This window comes from Ambystoma mexicanum, chromosome 7p (genome assembly GCF_040938575.1).
Source record: "Ambystoma mexicanum isolate Mex_15411 chromosome 7p, UKY_AmexF1_1, whole genome shotgun sequence".
NCBI lineage: Eukaryota > Metazoa > Chordata > Amphibia > Caudata > Ambystomatidae > Ambystoma > Ambystoma mexicanum.
In genome coordinates this window covers 934,958,628-934,974,327 of record NC_090939.1, presented here as the reverse complement: position 1 = coordinate 934,974,327, position 15,700 = coordinate 934,958,628, and the positions used below count along the sequence as shown (strand labels likewise).

Here is a 15,700-nt window from a genome sequence, read left to right as displayed (position 1 = left end):
GCCCTTCTTATAGGGACCTCCAGCAAAAATCTTGCTAAACTACAGTTGGTCCAAAACAACGCCCTCAGGGCAGCCACGGGTGTATCTCGCAGGGACCACATCTCAGGGCTCAGAAGACACGTCCACTGGCTCCCTGTTAAAGAAAGAATAATCTTCAAAATCCTTGCTCTGACTCACAAGTGCCACCACGACCTAGGCCCCCCCTTACCTTGCCCATAGGTTCTCCAAACTCGCTGCTTCCAGGCCTTATAGATCTGCATATTCCCACAGGTTAATCATACCCAGAACGCGCAGAGCGTGCGCTGGTGGTTCCAGCTTCCCTACCCTGGCTGCCACCACCTGGAAGGCCCTTCCACCCTACATCAGGCAAATTGATTCCCATGCTGCCTTTTGCAAGGCCATTAAAACCAGCTCGTTTGTGTAACCTGCCTGTTCCTGCCGTCACACTGTGTGTGACTAAGTATCTATCTATGTAATCATGTACCGTATCTATGAATGTCTTTGCTGGGCGGCTTCACTGTAACCCTTAAGTAAGCCTTCTTATTCTCCATGTCCACAGTGCCTCGATGCCCGTGGGCTGCAGTGCGCTCTACAAATACAAATAAATAAAATAAAAAGCAAGCAGGCCTTACTATGAACTCTTCTGAGTAAATCGATATAGTGCAGTGCACTCACTTTGGGAACAAGATGATGCTGACTGTCATTGGTTGTATCCCCTCGTTAGGCCGATTCAAACCTTCATCCTCTCAATTACGATAAATTGAGTATCACAAGTGGTTAATATTAGTGACAACAATTATTACAGTGCTCAAAAGAGAAACCATATGAAGCGCAATCCAAATCATCATCATTATTATTAATTGTGCCCCAGATTTTTAACTTGAATTTACTACATGATTTGATTCACAAGGGACAGCAATAATGAATGGTACACTCTATTGTAATTGTTGGAAATCTTATAAACCTCAGAATAAAAAATATAAAAAAGCAATGACATGCCTCCCATGATCCGCTTTTCAAGACCTTGATACTGAGAGTAGGACACACTGAACCACTTTTAGCTGGGCTGCTACGTTACTTCTTCCATCTATCACCTCAACACCTTGCAGTGGACCTCAGGAATGCAGGCTCAAGACTGGCTTCGATCGAAGTGGTCTCTACCCGCCCATATTTTCATTCGCCAACTAGTCCCCTTCCGTTGCGCGCGCTATGAAGCCATTGTCTCTCCGTATGCAACATTACAAAACACGAAATAGAATACAAAATGAAAATATGGTTGAACATTGTTGAAAGTACTTACAATATTATTGGGTAGAACTCCCGGAAGTGTTGGTCTCTTCGGCTCCAATGCTTGCATTTCAGGGACTTCTTTAACTAGGGAGGCGTGGAGGGATAGGGTTGTTAGACATGCAGAATGCTGTCTTGCTGATGCATTGCATAACATTTGTGATTAACCTTCTACAAAACACTGATATCTTGACATGCACAGACAAAACATCTTATCAGCTGCGCTATCATATACATATTATAAGCACATAACACATTAGAATACATGTTAAAAAGCCACTGAATTAACTATCAAAAAACAGGTTCAGCACGTTTTGAAAATTAAGTACATGTTATTTTGGTCAAAAAGTATTTTATTACCTTAAACAACTCTTTCATTTTCTGAAAGAAGAATACTGCTCCGTTTTGGGTGAAATTTGCTCAAGTTTGTCTATCCGGGATTTCCGATTCGGGTAAGCCTATATATTACCTCATTGTTCTGCTTCCTTCTAGTAGAGCATTCATCCGATCAGGTATTTTCCTGTCTCTTCTATGACAGTGTCAGGTGTGAAAAACCAAAGGGTGTCTCACCCGCTAGTCCTCAGGGACTTGTCATCCAGGTGGCCAGGACACGGCCATCGCTTTTGAATCCAGTTCATGGGGGTGGACCAGTGCTAGAGGATCACCTGGATGAGGAGTCTTCGGGGGGTGAGGGTGAGGCAGCCGATGGTGAGACGCAGTATTCCTTCCTTTTTTGTTCATCTACCACATCCTATAATGTAGGATTTTCCAAAATCCCTAAGGCCCCCACTGCCCGTTTTTACACAAACACTGGGCCGAGGAAGAGGGTGACTGAGAGTAACCAGACTAACTCTCTCACATCGCACTGGATATGTCCTGTTAATCGGGGCAGGCAAAGTCAGGCACTTTACACTAAGTGCATGCTGCTGATCGAAGTTAGCTCTCCTCACACGAATAAAAGGCAACAACTAAAGACACACTCTGAGCAAGGTGGAACACGAGTACTAGCAGAACCTCCGGGATGAGGGTACACCAAATGGAGCAGAGCAACGGACCAAAGGACGTGAGCAGCGGGCCGGAAAACCTTAAGGGTTCCCTACTGAAGGTCGTTGCCTCCGACAGACTGCGAAAGACATGTGGGGAAAGCCAGATCCCACAAGTGAAGATTGCATTGTGTTCCAAGGACGCCACTGACCCTCCCAGGTGAACGGCAGAGTTGGGGAGGCGAGGCCAAGCCTGTGGTACTAACCTTGACTCGTGAATTAAAAATAGCAAAACAAGAAAGCAGCACACACAGCCGTGAGTTGGCAAGCGACCTGAGGGACCGGTGTGTGTTAAAGCGAATGAAGTAGCAACATTATATCACAAGTGAAGGCTGCACACGTGTGGATGAGACACAAAGAAAGGCAGACCTGTGAATGAACTTTGAAGTAAAAGGCAGCTGTGAGATCAGCAATGCTAAGTAACACAGTGGTCTGGCGGAATGAAGTAGCCCCTTCAAAAGTCTCTGTGAAAGGTACATTGTTTGAAGTTATAAAGCAAACAGACAGCAAAAGTGAATTAAGCAAAAGTAAACGTGAACTTTCATTCAAACTGGTCCTGCGGTGGTCTGTTAAGAGAGCTACGGACATTTTAAAGTCTTCGACATCTAAAAGGGGTCCGAGCCTGATTGAGGGAGACCCGAAGTACAATAAGCATGGGGCTGGGAGACCCCTCACAAGTTTGTGTTGAACTGTGACGTGAGTGGTCTGAGACGTCTGAGCCCGACATAGGGGGACCTACATGAACTGGGTGCTGTATGGTCTGAGCCCAGCAGAGGGGGACCTTTGTGAATTTTACGTTGGAATACATTTTAACGTGGAAGGCCATGCGGGCTTCAATCCACGGTTTGGAACTTTTTAGAGTGTTACAAACCGCGCCAGAGTGCGTCATCCTGCCTACGAGGACAGCCTTACTCTGTGAGGTTTAACGTTAGCTGGTTCAACTACCTTTATTCTTTTGAACACTGATTTTTCCTTTGCATACAAGTCTCCTTTTTACACTTTTTGGTACAAGAGATAGGGCAGGCATTAGGTTTTTGTTAGCATAGGCTATTTTGATTTGACGTACTCCACTAGGACTGTTCTGTTTATAGTTTGATGGTCAAGACTACTCCCATCTTAGTTATAGGGTAAAATAGGAGTTTCCCCAACCCCAATAGTCTCAATAAAGGTTTTACAAATTGTATCCATTGTGTCAGTGTCATACTTGTGATACCACCCCTTCCCTACACAGGCTCTTGGAACACCACCCCTGAGACTTCTCACCCTAACTAGAAAGGAGCACTCAACTCTCAAGAATCAGCTCAGGTTGATGTGCAGACCACTGACTCCACAGACTTAAGTGTTCAATTTCATGACTCTTTACTTCTGATATATATGACCAAGGCCTCACATCATCGTCAAGTCTTGCCTGCTCATGGCCAGAGCTCCTCTGCCAGTGTTGGCCACTCACTGGACCATATGCCTTGGTGAGATTGGGGGTTTGTAGGAGACAGTAGTGGGAAGGGATCTGGCCAAGTATGAATATTGATTACTCTTCTCTTCCAGACCTGAGGGCACTTCAATGCGTAGCTATCCATCTCAAACCTTCCCTCTTCCATACTGTACACTTGAAAAAAGATGCCCACTTCTGTCCCACTCAGATGGTATAGGCCAACTGGCCTTCCCAACGCACCTTGTTTTCTACAGAGGAAGTGTTTGAGATGAGGAGGTCGATGCCGGCTAACATCAGTTCATGTGTAATAGTGAAGACATCAAAGACTGACAGTTCCGCGACTCCGCTCTATTGAGTCGAAAGACTTGAAAATCATTGAATTCTCAGATGACTTGTGCACTGACAAGGTGATCATACACCTAAACTCTAATCTAATTGCAAACGTAATCCTGGACGCAGATGAAGAATTGCTGTCACTAGGTTTTGATTCCTACAAAGTGATGGACCCTGAATGATGTGGCAAAAAAGAAGAAAAAAATTCTATAAAGGGGAGCCATTGTTTTCTTGTAATAGCGATTCAGCGCCTGTGGATGCCTTGAGAAAGAGTGATCAAACGGCCCAGAAATGGCAGCCGCAATTCGGAAAGAGCAAACTAATTTGTAAGGTCAATCAAACCGCTTCCCCTCTGCAAAAAGTTTGGCGGTGGTAATACAGGACACAAACATCAGAACAAGTCCAATGGAGAAAATCAAAATCACCATAGACAACGGGAGATTATCTGATAAATCCTCTTTGCCACAACTCAGTAACCAAACTGCACACACTCCAGGGGCAGACTGGAATTGGATGGCCTCTGCGTTAAATATGAATTTGAACAGTTAATGCCCAAAGTCTAATGTATCTCAGGAATTCACTTTTGCTTCATGGAATACACGTGGTTTTGTACATCTTTTTAACAACAACTGGGCCAATGAGTTACAATTGATCTGCCTCCAGAAAACCTGGATGTGTGAATTACCAACTATCACAGACTTTGAATGTGCACTGAACCCTGCTGTTAAGGCCGAGAAAGGCCACCCGTTAGCTGGTCTTTTGACAATGATCAATCGGTCTTCGGGGTACCGGTTGTTGAAAGCAGTGAACCACACGCCTTACATTCAAGTATGCGAGATAAGAAAATCCGCAGCTACTTCTGAGGCTTGCGATGGGATTCATATCATTACTATATATTGGAATCACCAACGAATTGGGACACAATCCTTTATTGATCAGGTTACCACAATTCTTGATAATTTGTTAGAATCCAGCACTGGAAGTGACTTGATTGTCTGTGGAGACCTGAATATCGATTTTTTTAATCCACAGAGCTCCCTTAAAGGTAATTTAGCAAAATCATGGTTAGACGAAATGGAAATAAGGGGCCGCTCAATGCTAAATGGCTGTACGCAAGGTGATATTCCGGCAATGCCGTCGTGGCAGCGAGAAGGCCAAAGTTCCATCATTGATTATATCTTCGTTTCTGACGCCATGCATGGAAAAATCAAGTCAATGAAAATCTGGTCGATGAACAACAGTGACCATGAAATGCTGGAAATAAAATTCCAAGAATTAAGAGGTGGGCAGAGTGAAAAATGGTGTGCAAAAATCTCAGTGGAACCAAATCGCCTCTGCTTAAAGTTGGATGAAAAGGAGGTAATCACAATTTGCAATCAATTTAAGTCAACAGGGAAGGAGATTGATTATGTGCCAATACTGTCGCAGTTCAAAACAAAGAATATTGGTATGAAAAATTGGTCTTTTCAGAAAAAGCATAGTTTTGACATTATGATAAAACAACGAAAAAGAATGATGAGAGCTGAAATTCGAAAAAATAATCAAGGCCCATTGGGAGAAATATCAGCGAAAAATAAAGCAGCGACACAATCCTATAAAAACTGGATTAAAAGCCATCGAGCAATACTACATCAGAATGACGCTGAAGCAATGATGACGATTCTAATGAACAAAAACACCGGGGAGTTTTGGCGAATAATCAATGGCATGGAAGCCCCACAAGTCGCTTTGCAAGCTTGCCCGGTTCCGGAAAAAGAGTGGGTGAATCACTTCACAGCCTTATATCATAAAGATCTCGCTCCAAATAAGTCAATTTCCAATATAACATCATGGAATCTACAGTTCCCAAAAGACGAAATCCGTGAGACAATCGTGAGAGCAAAAAACTCTCAGGCACCTGGACCTGATGGGTTGTCGAACTGTATGATTAAACAGTTTCCTGACTTATGGGCCGATCTGTGTGGTGATCTATTTGCAAGAATTAACTTGCAAAAACAAATACCTGCCTCATGGAAGACTGGGATAATAGTACCTATATTCAAGAAAGGTAACAGATTATCACCAAAAAACTATCGACCAGTGGCCTTACTTGACGTTCTGGGCAAGATTTTTTCATCTCTGTTGCAAAAAAAACTGATTGCATGGGCAAAAACATCAAATACAGTGGATGAAAGACAGGCGGGTTTTGTGAAATCTGTTGGCTGCTCTTTGAACCTGCTTGTACTAAATCTGCTGAAAATGGAAGCCCTTAGAACAAACACGAGAGTGTATCTTGCCTTTGTCGACTTTTCCATGGCATTTGACATGATCGACCGTGAAATGTTCTGGCAAAAGTTAGAATTGTGGGGCTGTCCAGCTGGATTACTTGCAGCAATTAAAGAACTTTACAATGACACTTCAATTTTCATTCGGCTCGATCAATCTGGGACTATATCAGCTCAAATCAGGACGTATAAAGGTGTCAAGTAGGGGTGCCTGTTAGCAGCAGCAATTTTCAGCCTCTTTATCTCTGACATTGGTGCCACGATTCAATCTGTGAGATCCTTTCCGCCAAAACTTAATTCATTGAAGGTAGGCTGGCTATTATATGCTGACGATTTGGTAATCCTAGACCTGACACCAATTGGGCTTCAACGTAAACTGGAAGCAGTTCAAAAATACGTGTGTCAGAACAATTTAAAGATCAATACTGCAAAAACTGAAATACTGGTCTTTGAGAACCTAAAAATAAGCCGGCAACAAAAAGAACCAAGACAGGTGTGGAGTTTAAATCAAGAGAAACTGCAAATTTCAAAAAGCGTTAAATATCTTTGGATGATTTTGAATTCCAGTATTTGCGATGAACCTTGGGTAGCAGACTCAAAGCGAAAGTGTGGCCAGCTGGCTTGTCAGGGCCTAGTGTTGCATAGAAAATATGGGCGCTTCTCAATGCAACCACTTCGCAACTTCTATGAACACAAAGTGGTGCCGATCATGGCTTACGGTGCGGAAAATGCTTTTGGCTGCCCGTCAACTCACTGGGCCTCACTAGAACACATGTTCTGGACTAAGTCCTTAAACTTACCGCCCGGAATTTCATCAGCGTGTATAAGATATGAATTAGCTCTAATCTCATTGCACGCCAGGATATGCTGGAATCAGCTAACATTGTTTCGGAAAACAAGAGCAGAGGAAGGAATACTACAATTCCAGATTTTCCATCATGCTTCATCTAAAGGACCAGATATCCTTTCGCAATGGGTAAAACGATGTGAAGATCTTTTAGCATCGAATAACATCAACTTGAAAACTCTTCACACAAATCCAACGGCAGCCAAAGTGACATTATGGCGTGCTGATTGGATAAATACATGTACTGAACGTATTGACGCACACGTGATGAAAGATTCTCCCGCTGAAGCAAGAGGCTATGGTATCCTTCAAAAATATCTGACTCGCTTTCCGAATCCGAAAGCTAGAAGATTATTTATGCTATTCAGGCTAAATGCAATGAAAACCAAAGATAGAATCTGTCGTTGGGCATGCAATGCAGGTCTAAATCCCATATGTCGGTTGTGCAAAAAGGAGCCGGAGTCCCTTAGACATTTAGTACTTTCCTGTACATCGTTGAAAGATGTAAGATCAATTTACTTGGGACGATGGCACGACGACCATCAGTCGGCATGCGCTGATGAGTGGTGGCAGCAGAGTGTGTGGAACGGCTTGGATATGAAACTAATTATACCATTGACCTCCTTCCTGGCCGTCATAGAAGAGAGACTAAAAGACACTAATGAGTAATTAAGAGACAGCTAGACCTAATGTTGTATGTTCTTTACACAACAAAAAAATGATAGAGTAATGTTTAGACTTGGGGACAAAAGAGAGGAGGTCAATTTGGGGAGAAATGACAAAGTTCAATGTATTATTTTTTATTTTGTGATGTAAAATATTTTAAAGGTTTGAATTTAAACCAATAAAATAAAAATAAAAATAAAAAAAGACTGACAGTTTGCCAGGACACCTCTTTCCCCACCCCAACTAATGGATCTCTTGCGTGTGCTCCAGCAATGAACTGCCCAGCTGGAACAAGTTCAAACAGAGGTAGCAGCGCTTCACTCAGAAACCTCTGCCATACATGTATTTGTCAAAGCCTTGCAGGAAAAGATACAAGAAAAACTGGGGAGGGGGTTTAAAGCTAGTTACTCATTCTTTGGTGCCCAGCTTCAAACCAGTACAAAGAGATGCAGCATATACCTTGCTACTACCGGTTCAGAAAAAGCACAAAATCTCCCAAATACAGTGCCTCCTACATTTCCTCATTAAAACATCTCAGTTTCTGCGTACCTCCACAGAATGTTCCTCGGGGCCCGAGACCAGGGCGCTCTCCCGCCAGGATCTGCGCAAAGCCACAATTGTTGTCATCCCCAAGCTGGGTAAACCACCTGAGCAATGCGCCTCCTATAGCCCATTTCATTACTTAATACTGAAACCAAAGTCCTTGCCAAACACCTAGCTAACCAGCTACAATGGTCATTACCTTCTTGGTCCATCCAGACCAGTGCGGGTTTTTGCCACATAAATCAACTCGCATGAGCATACGACGCCTCCACCGATTATTAGAAAGAGCTCCAATTATAGACAAACCGCTTATATTACTAGCCATAGATTTTGAAAAGGGGTTTGATTCGGTTCTCTGGGACAGCCTTTGGGAAACTATGCGGAGAATGGGCTTTGGAGATGATTTCCTGGGATGTGTGCAACTCCTCTATACTGACCCACATGTGGAGGTGAAGGTAAAGGGTGGCCCTCTGAGCCCTTTCCCCTTGATAAGGGTACACGACAGGGATGTCCCCTGTCTCCCCTCCTCTTTGCCCTTGCAATACAGACACTCGCCTTATGGTTCCACCAGAGCGAGGAATGGATGGGATTTAGATGGCTGGAGGGACAGGAGGACAGGGTGTCTTTGTACGCTGACGACCTCTTGATCTATCTGGGCGACCCGACACGAACCTGCCCCATAGTGACGCAGATGCTTGTCCGCTTTGGTGAATTCAGTGGCTTGAAAATCAACTGGAGCAAGTCTATCCTCTTTCCGGTGAAGGGCAGTACACAGGCCATCCCCCAGGAATGCCCATACAAGGTGGAACCAAGCGAATTTCGATATCTGGGGATTTCGGTATCACAGGACCTGACACGCTACACAACCCACAATCTCCAAACAATCATGGACCGTTTTAGAGATGATGTCGCCACTGGAAACTTCTTCCCCTGACACTTATGGGCAGAGCCGCCCTCTTTAAGATGATCACCCTACCCAGATTTCTTTATGTATTACAAAATGCCCCACTTGAGATTCAAGACCCCGAATTCGATCGCCTCGATAATCTCCTTAGAGAACTCATATGGGGGGGGGGTCAACCCTGCATTGCATTGGCCACGCTTCAGAGATCGATCTGGGAGGGAGGAATCAGTGTGCACCGCCTTCGAGCGTACTACTGGGCCTCCCAACTAGCGGTGGTCAATGATCTACTACACGGGGCCCGGGAGTTACCACACATAAGGGCCGAAGTAACAGCCATGCACGACATAGATCCACTACACCTGCTTTATCAGACCCTCCACAGACCCCCTCCACAAACAATGGCAGCACACGTTACTATGGTCTGGAAACAGGAACACGCTTTTGTGGGTTGGAAAGATAGGTTCACCACCGCACAACCCTTGTGGCACAATTGTAAGCTGACGGAACTTGGGAAACTTAAACCATGGTCCAAATGGGAGGAGGCCGGTATCACTAAGATTGGGGACGTCCTGGCGGGCGGGGAACTAGCCTCATTCGAAGCACTGCAACTAAAATTTCAGCTCCCAACAACTGAACAATATCATTATACTCAGCTGGCTCACGCCCTACGAACACATATCCAGACAGGCTCTGACAGTCCCGAGAACACACCGATAGAGCGCAACATATTCCCGGCATACATTCCTGCTAAATGCACCTCCAAATTATATAACGCCATGACCTCCTTCGCCACTCCGGAACTCCCCCACCTTAAATCCAAATGGGAGGAGAATGTGGGTACCATAGATCCGGAGGACTGGATCCAGATCCTAATGCACCCTAGGGAAATCGCTATTTCTTCCAGGCTCAGTCTGGTGCAATTGAAAATCCTACATAGAATATATTATCCTAGAACTATGCTACACAAATGGAAACGTGCCCCAAACCCGTATTGCCTCCGATGTGGGAGAGAAACTGGAACACTTATACACATCCTGTAGGAATGCCCCCGAATCCAGACCTTCTGGGGTCAATGCTGCAGGGAACTGTCTGGAATATTAGGTCGTAACATAGCATTAGACCCGAAAACATTGTTACTGGGTAAACCCGACGAAAACATTGCGAACAAATGGGAGGGACTGCTCCTGGCAACGGCCGCAGGACTGATGAAGCGAAATATCGCACAGAAATGGGGCGCTTCGAAATCTCCGACACTGGATCAGTGGACAGATGATATGGACACATGTGCAATGTTGGAACACAGAGTCTACAACGCAAGGGGCTGCCCCACTAAAGCTTTCAAAATCTGGGGGAAATGGGAGGAACGTGACTCCCCGTAATTTTTTGACGCCTCAAAGGAACACGCCTTTTGAGCACATGGGGATAGCTATAGATGGGAATCATCAGACTTTAACCATACTTTATCTTTGATTCACTCTTTGAATGCATATGTTTTGACCTTGTTTCTTTGTTTTCTTGTCTATTGTTATGGTTGTTAAAATCAATAAAATATATTATTTTAAAAAAAACATCTCAGTTTCTAAATGACCAGTCCAAGGTTAAAGTCATAATTGCATACTAGGTGGTTAATCTGGGCCACTCTCCCACTCAGGTCGGACAAACTGATTCTTCAGCGATTTTTCCAGAAGCATTGCTTTGTTTAGGAAATTGTTTTCTATGCAATATTTTCTAAAACAGGGTGCTTGAAACTTGCTTTCCTATCTTACACAGTTCCAGAAATTAGTAAATTCCTCTGGTCCCAAAAGAAAATCAGATGATTGGTTTTCAGCATGTGCTCCGGGATGAAATTCAGGATGCTCTAGTACACACGGACCCTGGCCTGGGCCACTATCAAAGAACCTATTGACGTGGTGCTACAAATAGATCAGCGAATCCAGGAGCGCTCGCCCGTACGAAAGAAACCTACCACAATGTAGTCGACCTTTGCATCCTTTCCCAGACATTCTATCAATTTCTGTTAAGACTGGCCTACCGGAAGAACCTACCATGTGGAATTTGGTCAACTCTGTGGTATGTTCTCTTCGGAAGAGCAAAATAAAAGACGCATGGGAGGCATATGCATGCATATGCATGTACCATGGAAACAAGAGCCACTTAGTACGAGACTGACTTTTATCGAGTTTGGGAAACACCAAAGCTTGAAGAATATGAGGTACTCCTCTTCGGGAATATATAATTCTCTCTTGTTTTACCCCGGTGTATGTCTTCTTTGCCTACCCCATCTTTATACTTCTACATACCCGTTTCGTTTGTAGGAACTTTATCCTCTGTAAAGATTGTCATCTTTAACTGTGGGGACTTCAAACACAGGTGGTTTCCATTCTGCTTTGAAAAGTTATCTCTAAAATCTGGTAGACTCAGCACAGAAGTGTGTATGATCAACCAGATAACCCTAAATGACAGTCCGTGCTAACAGCAGAGTTGAACCAAAAGGTAAAGGTTGAGAAAATAAATAAGCAGTGGGCATTTATGGTAGCAATCCCTGTCAAAGTTGCATGGAATACTCAGTTTTCTGCGCTCTGTTTGTATTGCACAAAATCTGAAGGTGGATAATCCGTCACTGGATACTGTTATGTTATTTGGCATATGTATAGCACCTGCTGCCATTGGTATGGCCTGCAAGTGACGTGGGGATGAACAGCCTTCGGAGGACCATGGTCCGAGATGTGAGATGTGAGGAAAGAATTCAAAAAAGCATGTGTTTCCCTGACATGGAAGTCAGATGAGAAGATGGGTGCCATGACAGACTATCAGGAGGAGAGTAGGAGAGTCAAGGAGACTGATTATGTGCACAGTGTTAGGGAGAATTCTCAAAAATGTGCTAATTTCTCCCACCTTAGAGACCTCCAGCTCTTTTGCTGAGCTTTGGGACTCTGAAACTTTTTCTGTGTATGTGTTTCTTTTGGTTATGGAGTCTGACAAACTTCATAGGCATCATCTTTTACATTGTGTCACACAGCACCTTCAGTGCAGTGGCACAGGGAAGTCTTGCAGATTTCCCAAGGTTGAAATACCTTTCCTGGGATAAACTACTGTTTCCCAGGGCAGTAAAGTGAAATTAACTTTACTTAGCATTGCAACTTGCTAGACCCAGCCCGCACTATCTTACAATAGAGTGCTGGAGGGGTTACTTAGTATCCGCCGTGTCTAGAAGCTCATGTAACATTTTTATGTTACCCTTTCCTCACAGAATGGCTGGTGACAGTGGTTTCGTTTTGAACTACCATGGTTTGCATTTACCGCGGCTGTTCGCAGCTCCGGTAAAGCTAACCGTGGGAGCCATCTTTTTCAAAATGGCGCAGAGCCATCTTTGACAAAATGGTCCCCGGTCTTCTTTTGTCGCCATGTCTTTGTGGAAAGGTCCTTCTAGAGATTTTTTCTGCGCGCCAATCCAGGTTTGGTCTCTTTGTTCATTTCGCTTTTGGCAGGGTTTCTGGAGTGAAACCCGCCCATTGCTCCAGAGTTTCTGGGGTAGGCAGGAAGTGAAGGAGGTGCCGAAACTCCCTGTGCTTACTCTCCTAGGAGACCCAAATGCACTCTGTGGTGATTGGCTGGCTGACTGTCCGGCTCAAAGACTCCTAAGAACTAGTGCAAAGACTTTTCCATTTACTTACCAGTGCTTCATCCTATCCAAGACTTTAGCCCATTGACTTTGGCTTAGCCTATTGAATTGAATGACTCTTCTAAGAATATCTAAAAGTACTTACCTGCTTAGGAATCTTTGTGGTTGCTTGTTGTTCTAATAACCTTTGCCTTTTATCAACGTTTAAGAGTATTCTGAATGCACACAGTAACATATTGATGTTCCTAGCACCCTTGTTACTGAAGTCACCTGTGGGTGTAGGTTGTGTCTGTGGGCCATCCCAAAAGGGTCTTGTCTGATTCAGAAACTCAAAGTGTACAATATTGAAGTATAATTTGTGTGTTACTATTCTATTGCTCCCTTCTGAAGAAGGCTTTATAACTGACTGATAAATAAATTAATAATAGTTTATGCAAGAAACCTTGAGTGTAAGAGTGTACTTGAATACCTGCAACTGTGAATCTTTGTGTAACTCCACTAAAGCTCACATTTCCCCTCTTGAGATAAGCCTGGCTACTCAACACGCTACCAAAACTGTGTAGTACAAGCTTATACCAAAGGTTGGGTTGCCTATACCTGTAGACATAGTTGTTTGTAGTGTTCCCAGAGGGTACTGCGTACAAACTTTGCCTAACACACAGCTGCACTGGATTTTCTCATGGCACTCAGCTGCATTCATTTTGAAGTGGTGATGTGTGTTTGGGTGTTTGAAGTCGACCAGTGATTGTTGCAGATGTTTGTGGGTGGGTGGCTGTGCTCCGGGTGGGATACAGCTATGTTCAATTGTGATTGCGCGTTAGATGTACCAGAGAATCAAGGCTAACATCTAGTTTTGCTGCGGTCTTGTAGAGAATATCATAAGACCTGGCAGGAATCTGTTCAGTGCGGTCTACGTGCCATCTTGTTGACTCATCAGGTGCCCCTGAATTTCTGTCTGGGGGTGATGGTTCGCCCAGGAGGTTGACTAAGTCAGTCAGGATGCAGAAGGGAAAAGCCAGGTTTTGAAAGCCTTTGGAAAGGCGAGGTGATCCTATATGCATCAGATGGAAGACCTGAATGGGCACATTGCCTTGAGAGAACACCATGAGGAGGAGGAGGTGGTGGAAGGATAAGTGTTAGAAAATGTGCTACAGGTGAGACTGGAAGTATTAAATCAGTAGAAGCAAGTACATCTGAAATGTGAATATCAGGTGGTGAGTAAAAGGCCAGAAGGAGAGAGGGGACCAACACTTAGTAAGAGCAGGCAGGGTCCAGCAGGCCCGGTCAGCCCCAGGTAGGACTAGATGGAAGGAGAAACGAGCCAGCGCCATGGATTTTATTGTGAGATTAGAGAAGCGAGTAAAGGTAAACCAGGAGGAAACCCTGGCAGATCCCAGGAACCTCTCCCCTATTGGCTACGTCCACTGCTCACAAGACCTTCCAATAGAATAGGCTGCAGGATACATGACCCTGGAAAGCCAGTATCTAGTTCAGACCAAGAAGAAGGATTTGGGTCACCCTAAAATCTACAACGCCAAAGAGAGATAAAGTAACCCATCTCAAAACTATACAGATTGGAACACTTACATCTGAGGCTAGAGAAGCCTTGTTACCCATATCCTATTAAAGAGACATTGGGAAAAGGTTTTTTGTTTAGTTGGAAGGGGCCCACCCCCACTGAGGAGAGCCATCATGATCTTTATTTTTTAAGAAGACCCAATTTTTGAGTTACCCAATCTTGTAACAGAAACCCTAGTAATCATAGTAACTCTGGCAAACGGTCTTGACGTCCTTCTTGAGCTCAGGTGGAATCCTATGATAGAACACAGGATATGTTTCTGAAACCCAGTCCCAAAGAGAACTGAACTTTGTTCAGAAAGTACACAAACTAACATCCAGGAATAACAAGGCAGTAAAATTGCAGCAGTGAAAATCCACCAGAGGACAGGGGCTTACCTTCAGCATTATTCCAGGAAAGACACAACTTAATTGGCCTAAAAAATGCCTGAACCTGATACGAGAGCAATTCACTCTACAAAGACCCTCCATCCAGCATGAGCTCCTGCAATTTATATTTAGGCCTGCGGACCCCTGTTTAACTTTACCCTATTAGCATCACCAGTTGGCCCTGATTGTGCTCTTTATTGTTAGCAAAAGAAGAACCAACCATGTGATGGCTCAAACCTATTCATGGAATTTGAAGCAACCAAGGCACACAATCATCAGCCTAAAGCTAGCTCTACTTTCCTTTTTTATTTACCTGTGAGCTCCCATGAAGGGATTCAGAGCTTTGAAAGCCTGTTAAGATGCTGCCAGCAGACGCATCATTAAGCAGGATTGATTTGTGATCCACATTGAATACTAGGACAGAAAGTAAATACCTTCCACGGTCAGGCTGATAACACCCAAACACAGTTCGGGCCCAACTAAAAGTGCCCTGTTCAAATATATATATATTTTTTAACTTTGTTTTTTATTGTTTTTCTTTATATGCAATACAATCTGCTTCAACCAACAATAACAGCATGAAACCATCATTATCCCTAGCCTCTTCCTCTTGGCCCTCCCCCCTCACATGAGCTACCATGACCGTCCGTCCAATAGGGACGTTAAGGCAAGTAATTGAGTCCAAAACTTTCAGCTTTTTCTGGCGATGCGGGCTCTGTATATCGTACCTGTGCTCTTTGGGTGCCTCATTCAACCAGGGAGGCAAGTGGAGCATCAAAACCCGATCACACAATTCGGCTTAGGATTTAAGG

General features: G+C 44.1%; 1 protein-coding gene across 2 annotated transcripts in view; it reads right to left on the bottom strand.

Moving 5' to 3' along the window:
* IMPG2 (interphotoreceptor matrix proteoglycan 2) overlaps positions 1-15,700 on the bottom strand; it is a 901,957-nt gene that overhangs the window by 300,632 nt on the left and 585,625 nt on the right. For both annotated transcript variants that reach the window (XM_069637266.1, XM_069637267.1), the window contains one exon: positions 1,301-1,374. In XM_069637266.1, coding sequence (XP_069493367.1) covers positions 1,301-1,374 — 74 coding nt within the window. The remainder of the gene's footprint in view (positions 1-1,300; positions 1,375-15,700) is intronic.